The sequence below is a fragment of the Manacus candei genome, unplaced genomic scaffold (genome assembly GCF_025592945.1).
Source record: "Manacus candei isolate 608988 ecotype Guabito, Panama unplaced genomic scaffold, ASM2559294v1 h1tg000060l, whole genome shotgun sequence".
Classification (NCBI taxonomy): Eukaryota; Metazoa; Chordata; class Aves; order Passeriformes; family Pipridae; genus Manacus; species Manacus candei.
Genome location: NW_026138108.1, coordinates 6,597,872 through 6,607,137, shown reverse-complemented (window position 1 = coordinate 6,607,137; position 9,266 = coordinate 6,597,872). Strand labels below are relative to the sequence as shown.

General features: G+C 42.7%; 2 protein-coding genes across 5 annotated transcripts in view; both read left to right on the top strand.

Moving 5' to 3' along the window:
• The window catches only part of LOC127478513 (ferritin light chain-like), a 136,443-nt gene that overhangs the window by 30,808 nt on the left and 96,369 nt on the right, over window positions 1-9,266 (top strand). The gene's annotated exons all lie outside the window — the stretch shown is intronic.
• Window positions 295-9,266, top strand: part of KCNC1 (potassium voltage-gated channel subfamily C member 1) — a 127,403-nt gene continuing 118,431 nt past the window's right edge. For all 4 annotated transcript variants that reach the window (XM_051804326.1, XM_051804329.1, XM_051804328.1 and 1 more), the window contains exon 1: window positions 295-1,212. In XM_051804326.1, coding sequence (XP_051660286.1) covers window positions 643-1,212 — 570 coding nt within the window. In that variant the 5' untranslated portion in view covers window positions 295-642. The remainder of the gene's footprint in view (window positions 1,213-9,266) is intronic.

Sequence of the window (9,266 nt, the reverse complement as noted above, 5' to 3'; positions counted from 1 at the left end):
CAGCGGGAGGAGCAGCGGCAGCGCCGCGGGTCCCGCCGCCCGCACCGGCAGCGCTCAACCCGGGCCGGAGGGGCGGAGGCGGGAGCGCGGCGCTGTCCCTTCAGCACCGGCGGCGCCCCCTGCCCCGCACCGCCGGGAGGGGCGCGGGCACAGCCCCGCCGTACCCCCGCGGCGGCTGCAGCCAGCACCGGCCCCCCGCAGCAGCCCCGCGCACCTGTGGGCAGCGCCGGCGCCGCGATTTTCCTCCTTTTTTTTTTCTTTTTTTTTTTTTTTTTCTTTTTTTTTTTTTTTTAGCCTGTGCTTTTGGCCACGTCCAACCAGGGGAGGGCCCTCCCCCTCCGGCACCGCAGCGCCCGCGCTCCCGGAGCATGGCCCCCCCTGCCCCTGCCCCTCCGCCGCGGCTGCAGCTGCCGCGGACCCCGAGCGTCTGACTCCAGACGGAGGCGGCGCATCTCCGGGAGCCTCCGCCACCGGCATCGCCTCGGAGCGGCCCCGGGGGAGCGGGGCTGGCCGGGGCCCCTCGCCCCCGCGGGCCCGGAGCGGGGCTCGGCTTAGGCACCGACTGCCGCCGAGCAGCCTTACGGGCTTGCTGCCTGCCGTGCTTGCTTGGATGAGTCTGCGACATGCCTAATAAGAGACGAGATGGGCCAGGGCGACGAGAGCGACCGCATTGTGATCAACGTGGGAGGGACTAGGCACCAGACTTACCGCAGCACCCTGCGCACCCTGCCCGGCACGCGGCTGGCCTGGATCGCTGAGCCCGATGCCCACAGCCACTTCGACTATGACCCCCGCACGGATGAGTTTTTCTTCGACCGGCACCCGGGCGTCTTCGCCCACATCCTGAATTACTACCGCACTGGCAAGCTGCACTGCCCCGCGGACGTGTGCGGGCCCCTGTATGAGGAGGAGCTGGCCTTCTGGGGCATCGATGAGACTGATGTGGAGCCCTGCTGTTGGATGACCTACCGGCAGCACCGCGACGCCGAAGAGGCTCTGGACAGCTTTGGTGGGGCGCCCCTGGATAGCAGTGCTGAGGACGGAGACATAGATGGCACCGGAGACTCTGGTGATGGTGAAGATGAGCTGGAGATGACAAAACGCCTAGCACTTAGTGACTCCCCAGATGGCAGGTCTGGGGGCTTCTGGAGACGGTGGCAGCCCCGCATCTGGGCGCTCTTTGAGGATCCCTACTCCTCCAGATATGCAAGGGTAAGCTATGCAATCAGCACCCTCATCAAAACACTCGAACCTCCCTGCAGTCCCACTTTCTCCCAGCATCATCAGGGTTATCTCCACTGTCAGAGCAGAGCAGCCATCCATGTGTGTGGCCATACAAAAATCATGCAGGGGCTACGGGGATGTAACCCACGCTCTCAAGCAGGCCTCATGCATGGGGCATGAGTGGACACCAAGGCATGAGCTTGCGTACTCATATGTGGGCTTCCAGAGACCCTTATTTTCTAACAGGCTCCTAAAACTCCACAGCTTGGGGCAGGGTCCCATTCATGGGCCAGGGAGATCTCCATTATACCAGGTAATTTCCCTCTATGCACAGATTTTTACAGTCAGTCATCCCTCAGTAAAGAGAGATACCTTGTCAAGCCCTCTTATGAGCTAATGGCTAATCCCTAATCCCTTTATGAGATGGAGAAATGATCACAGGAGCAGGCAGTCCCTGGGGGCCGGGGGATTTGGAGAGTTTCTCAGCTTGGACTGGAAAGGAAGTCTGTCCCTTTCTCTTATACATACCAAGTTAAATATTTATGATCATGCTTCTCTGCGAATGGGTAATTCAGTTGCCCACTTACCTTCTCACTCTGTCATTTTCCCTTGTGGGAAATGCAAAGTATTAATCAGAGGAGAGGGTTTCATTGATGTTGAAGGGACACTGACAGCTTTCTTGCTTGGTACTGAAGGACAACTCCTCCCCTCGTGGTGCCTGCGGTTGTTTTGGAAAGGGAATGCACACTGGTGCGGTTCACAGCATAGCCGTGGATAAAGATGGTCTGTAACAGCCCGACTCCTTTAAGTAGACACCTTTCACTCTATGACATATGAAGATAATTACATTAATTAGGGCCCGATTCTGCACCTGAAATCAAAAGTAATGAAAACATTTACTTCAGGAGCAGCAGCAGGATTAACCCCCACGATACCCATATTGATTAAGCAGGAAAACAGATGAAGGATAGTGCCTTCACAAAGAAATTGGCTTGCATAGGTTTTATTCCTCCCTTAAATGTACCTTTGTTGCAGCTTAATTGTTGCTAGCCCTCGGTAGGGATGAGTGGTGCTTTGGTGGGGGAGGATGATCAGTGTTCCTGAGGAGGATCAAAGAAGTGAGATCAGATTAGGGAGAAAATTGGATGGATGGAGGAAAGAGAACTGGAAATGCAGGGAGAGGGGAGCTGGTCATGTATGAATGGGTGGTGGAATAGCAGCTGCTGGAGACTTTCCGTCTGAGCAGAGATCTCCAGCAGGGAGACACCAGGTCTGCAAACTGAATGAATGGGGAAATCTGGAGCAGAGCCTGGAGTTACATCTTGCTGCATTTCTAAAGATTCTTGTTTGCATATCCTTTGGAGACTTCTTCCCTGAACAAAGGAGTTCATATTTTAAATTAATTTCTTTAAACAGAGTGGGGGATAAAGCAATAATAAAATATTTACCATAAGAGGAAAAGATGTTGCTGTTGTATTGCAGCTTTCAAAGCCCCGATTTCTGCCAAAGGAACATGGAAACAGAAAGGGAAGGCTGGCGGGTATCCTTCAAAATGCTTGATTTCCATTATTCAAGCCTAGTGTTAGCAGGCGTTGATTTGAATAGCAGATTTCTCTGGTACCCAGGAATCTGTTGGTAAAACACATTTCAAGTCAAAGCTGTGTGCTTGTCCAAGATTTTGTGGAGTGGTTCAAAAGTCAAAGGGATAATGTTGTCCCAAGGAAAAGGATACAGAGGCTAAAACACCCTCTAGCTCGGAGGCATTATGATATCTTAGGTGGAAAGACAAAAATCTATAACCAATATTAGGAGTCTTTGTGATGCACAAACTGGAATTCTAGGAGGATATAGATTCCATTTTCTAATTCTCTAAGGGTATTTTCATTTAGCAGTAGGTGTTTTACAAAATGATTTGGGTTTATTTGTTTGGGGGGGTTTTTTGCAGTGGATTATATACCATTTATTCACAATCACATGTGCATACCTGTTAGAATTTTCAGCTCCTCATTGATCTCTAACTTGTTATTTCCTTAAAGGATTGTTAAACTAGATAAATATTTATTCTGGGTAAAGTGTATACTGAATATTTTGTGAGTTAAATATTATTCTTTAACTTGTATCTATGGAGACGTAGGCCATATGCATTAATATTTTGCATGAAAGAAGATGGCTTTCATCATCAACACATGCACACACTGTCCATTAAGACGACATTATAAGACACTTAACATTTTCTAATAAAAGCCATATGTTATGGTTATGGATGTAAAAAGAGATGGGAGTTTGATTTATTGTCCTGTAACCTAACACAGACATTGCAAAAAGACCTCAAACTCACAAAAGCTAATTTACAGTAAAATAATTGATAGCAGCATTAACAAGTGAATGGTATATTAAAGCAATCATTATTAGAGTCAGGCAACAAATCCACTGTTACCACACTTTTAATGGTGTACGCTACTTTCAATTACAAACTGTATTTCAGTTATGCAAAAATCTAAATTCACATGGTCATTTTGACCACAAAAAAAAAAAAAAAAAATCACAAAAAATTCCCTTCTTAAATGGAATTGATACCTGTACTAAGGATGGTTATTATATACGTTTGGTGTTTACATATGGCACCAAAATGCATGTCAAAATAACATCTTAGTGTAAGCATTAGTTTACATAACCATTATACTGTTACACTTGGGCAAGTAAAAGGAATACAGTCTATGAATATAAAGACTAAATGAAAACCTGCATATCTGTATAAAGCAAGATTTCTCTGTGCTCTGTCTGGTAAGCTAATTCAGTGAATGTTTAGGAACTGTCTATGAAAAGCTCAGCATTTACTCAAATCCAGCCATTCTTGGAGGATTTTGATGGACACTGCTTGCAAATACAAGTACATTTGACTGTTTTGCTTCACCCGGACCTGACTCATACTAAATTACATCTCATCTCATTGTAGACAGCCAGGGAAGACTGGAAGTGCACTTGTGTATGTCAGGCAAAATCAGCTAACTCTGCAAATTTTGTTTATTTCTAAGCTTACTTTGATAAAGCAAAGCTCTCGGTCACTAATCTTTTGTCTTTTGGTGCAACATAGCCAACAGTTTCTTGTTAAAACAATAGGGGCTGATTTTAATTAAATTCTAGTTTTCTACACACTAATTTCTTAAAAAATGTAGTTATTTCGAAAAAAATTGAACACTTCCAAAAAATTGCATCATATTCTATATCTGTAATAAGGAAAGGTAGCTTGTTTCAAATCACAGATTTCCTTAGACACCTACCTTAGTAAGATAAAGGTGTTATACTTCTTGTAAACTTAAAGAATCCACATTTGGGTACCAGAGGCAAAGTCGGGTTCCTGGAGGTCTGAACAGAGTAACAGACAAGGTGATGGAAAAGATCTGAGTGTGTATGTAGATAGGCAGGCATCCAGGAGTATTGTCAAAAGCATCTGATCAGGCAGCTGAATATCACTGCATGTCAGTGGATATTGTGCACCTAAATTGGCGAGACGTTTCTTTAAAGCTCATTAGAACTGTCTTTTTTGCATCATCAGACAACTTTGCAAATTTATTTTTCATAAGTGGCTGCAAAGGGGGAAATAGAGTCCCACAGAAAGCTACGGAAGTACACTAAAGCAGCATATCTGAGAGTTTCATTGTAGTAGAGTTCCTGCCCTCTGCACTTACTAGGCTTCATTGGTCCTAAGTACACAAATGTGTGAAAAATACTTTCTTGTCATCCTCTCTCCTTTATGTCTGTTATGTCTGGTCATGCTATTCTTCCACTAGTGAAGCTCCCACTGACTTCCTGGGGAGTTTGGCAGGCAGGTATCTAACATATTTGTCCCCCTTCCTCCTCCTCCTCCCCAGCAGGATAAGGTTGTGTTTGTGTTAATTCACATTCCTTGGGTTACTCAGTGTTTGGGAATGAGGAGCTTTCAGCTGAGATTCTGCGCTAGTGCTCACATACAAATTGGACAGTTAAACTTCATTAATGAACCCTCAGGAAAGCTTTTGTAGTCCTTCCAAATAAAAATTTTTACTGTTTTTAAATAAAAGCTCGTAGGGGTCCTATGGAAAGTCCTCAACAGCTTGACTTGCTATCCTGGCATATGCTATACCGCTTTGATCTGTAAGAGGAAAAGCAAAACTCTCACTCACCCTTTCCTCATGTTTTCCCTTCACATCCTGCAGAAGAATTTGCTTTCCTCAGTGGGTGATTTTTGAAGGACAAGTTTCTGACACTGAGAAGGAGACAGGCAAAAGTGGTAAAGAGATGAGGAAAAGGTATTTCCCAGGGATTTCTTACTGCTTTCTTTTGTACATTCAAGAGCATTTCAACCATGCTATATTCATTTAAACTGATTTTTCTCTCTATAAACTACAACCCATAGGCATGAGAAAGTTTATGGGATCCTAGTTCCTGAATAACCATACTGTCTTGAGGATTAGAGGCTGGGGTGATTCTGCTCATTCTTTACTCCTGCCCAGGACAGCTAAGCTTAGGAATTGAGGCAAGTATCAGGGAGAGGGAATAGATACTCATCATCCTTCACAAGGGTAGCTTATTCCACAGCCATCTGATGCAGGACACATTTCGCACAGGAGCGTTCCACAGACAGTGGTCTGAGGTCTCCCACCAAAGGTGAGCAGAGAGGGAAAGGACGAGACTTGCCCCACACACTTTCCTCTACCCACAGGACCCCTTCTTCCTCAAGGACAGATCGCATCAAAGGCGCCCTGATGGAGCTGCTCTCCCACCCTGGGCCTTTCTGGAAGGTCTCTCCTGCAGAGGCATATCTAATCCTGCACTGAAGCTGGCTGCAGGAATTCTCACCATATACTTTGACAATTAACGAGACAGCCTAATTTTAACTGCACGCTGCATTACAGCTCTGGAAAAATGAGAATCTTTCAACGTTAAATGAGGTTTCCCTTGCACTTCTAGTATAATGGAATTATAGACATCTATTAACTACCATTCCATCACTCATTATTAATATAGTTCCTAAAATTCCATTTTATTCCTATTTTCTCCCATCAAGGAACATGCTACTGCAAATCCTTACATAACCCATTAGTGAGCATGGTAGTCTTCTCTGCGTCCTGACCAAAGAAGTCTTTGCGATGCCAGTTAGAAAGTGTTCACTGCTCACGCCAGCTCTCACATTCAGTCTCTATCAAATTGGTCAAGGTGGGGGCAGGCACACAATAACTCCTGGGAATTGTCCCTCAGACTTCAGAAGTAATACCTTTTTAAACCAACACACACACAAAATTAAAAAAATATCACAGCAGCCATGCAGAATCATGACTTCAACAGTATGAGTTGATCAGAAACACATAGGAAGATAGGATGTTTGCCCAGAATATCTTACAATCTCTTTGAAGTCACAGTCTCACAGGGAGATGAGAGGGATGATGTGATCCACCTGACAAATCCATGGCTGCCTAGTACAGACTTAACAGTTTTAATTCAAGGACTTTTTTTAATCCATTCGCCTATTTCCAATTTTATTTCTATTATTCTAAAACCTTAAAAAAGAACAGCATCTGTTGCCATTTTAATTTATTTTTTTTAATCTTACTTAATTTTAATGTTTCTAGGTTACAAAATTTACTTGATTTAGCCAAGGCTGTGATTGTATGGATCATACCATCATATGCATACACATATATATGCCTTCCTATCGCTGCCACCTCCCACGATGCTGAGTGGGATTTCCATATGAGGAAGGACTTCAAAATTAAACCATCCCAAAATATTTCTGCAAATGTAACCGTGGTGCCACTGAAATCGATATGAATTTAGTGACTGGGTTCAGAATGATATTTGGTCCCTTCTATCTTTAATCCATCCCTATGTGCCTTCAGTTATTTTCTTTGCCCTTCTCCTGACATTTGCTATTTTGGTTTTGGTTAGGGCAGGAAAAGGCAACAAAATACTGGTATTCTCAGTTGGTATATAACAAAAAAAAGATAAAAAGATTGGTGGATCATTTATAATATTTCTATTGTAGAACTGCTTAAGAAAATGTGATATATTAGACTATACCTAGAAAAACTATTTTTCCATCTTGTTTTTCCCTTCTGTTGTGCACTCTAGTATTTAACAGTATTCATCTTTTTTATTTGTAAAAATATGTGACTGATCTGTGTGTATTTATAGTAGTACTTTAGTAGAGTCTATACATATTGCCTTTCTTAACATAAGGAGAGATGTTAGCAAATCAGCAACAGAGGGCCCAGCCTTACTGTTACTGAAACTCAGTGCCAAAATTATCACCAGCTTCAAGGATAGAATTGAATTTTCCTGCAGTGTGGTTCAGGATAACAAATTAATTGCAGTGTACTGCTTTTTTAATAGATGCATTGCATATTTCCATTCCAAAGCACTGAAGTGCAATAGATCTTAGCAATTTATTAGGAATATGCATATTCAAATATGTATTTTCATAACCTTTTAAAGGCATGAGCATCTTTAGCACACTGCATCAAAACATAGAACTCTGATACTGACAAAGCTCATCACGATCTTACTGGCATTTTTTACTGCACAGGGCTATAGAATACATCCCATCAAACCACATGACTTCAATTAATGTTCAACTAAATCATATCCAAGTTCTGTGTTACATAATAAAAAGGGCAAGCAGGGCTATTTAAATTGAAAAATTGGGCCCTAATTGATAATCAAGTTCATAATTCTTTCTGTACGAATACAGATGGCAAAACTGAGTTTCCATTTTCTATAGGCTTGATTTTGTGAAATTTCAGTGCATTCTTGGGAGGTAAGACTAATAAAACAGCCATTTTGAGATCTTTGCAATTGTCTTACAATTAGCTTCTCAGTTACTATATGCTGAATTTGATCTGAGGAAAGAACAGTTTAGAAGGCTGACTTGGCTTTCTCTACTGAATATTGCATTACATAAATATGTGATTCACTCCAAATGGTACACAGAAGTGTTAGCATCGGATGAAATCAGAGAAATCTATGAATCTATGGAGAACCACCCCCTCCCCCTGGAATATAAACCAAATGCTGTCATTTCTGGAATAATTTTTACATTTCTCTCCTGTGCTCTCTAAGTACCCAGATTTTGCTATATTCACTCCTACTCCTGTAGTGATAGCTTACTCCAGGAATATCCTCGTTTCCTGCAGGCTGAGAACAAGGTACCACCCAACACGGGTAAAGGTGAAAGGACAAGGCCCCAATTGATTTTCATTTCTTTTAGATAAGATTTATAAGATATAACAGGGGTGCTAATAAATCATGCTGTAAAAATTATGAATAAATCTCAGTCCAAGGCTTTTTGCAGTGATTGCTTATGATGTAAGACCTTTAATGACAGTAAGTTAAAATTGCATTGTAATGGCCTTTTGTAAATGCAATAAATCTCAGGTTTCAGTGCACTGCAGACAGCCAGCAATGTGTGTGCTGCACATGAGCTTCCAACACAGGCACACGCTGCTGGCACACACTTACATAATTATGTTGATACTTCAGGAGCGGCAGTAAATCTCAGCACTGCTAGATTTGAGAAAACCTTGGGTCAAGACCACTGTGGTGTTGTGACTACATGAAATGGCTTAAAATATCATACTGACTTTTTACTTGAAAACCTGGGAAAGAATGTCCCTTTTAAAAAGCAGTGAGATGGTTTTAAATAAGAACGGCAAAACCTACTGCTACCGAGTCTTATAATTTTCAGAGACAAATACAAGTTAAAACATACATTTTTGTCTGCACAATCAAACCTAATCCATCTTCTTTTAAAAAATTAAAAATGCACATGGAAATACACTGATAGCATAATAGCTACTTGTTTCCATTGAAGCAGAATTCCTATTCCTGCCCACCTTTGCCCTCAAAAAACACATTCTCAAATACAGAAAGATCCGGTCAGTTCAGGTTGCTTATCACTTGAAACATAACAGAAATTTAGCTGCAGATTTCACTTTGAAAATTCATTCAAATAACCCTGTTCTATTTTTTCAGTTTAGATTCTTGCAGTCTTTATTACACTGGATCAA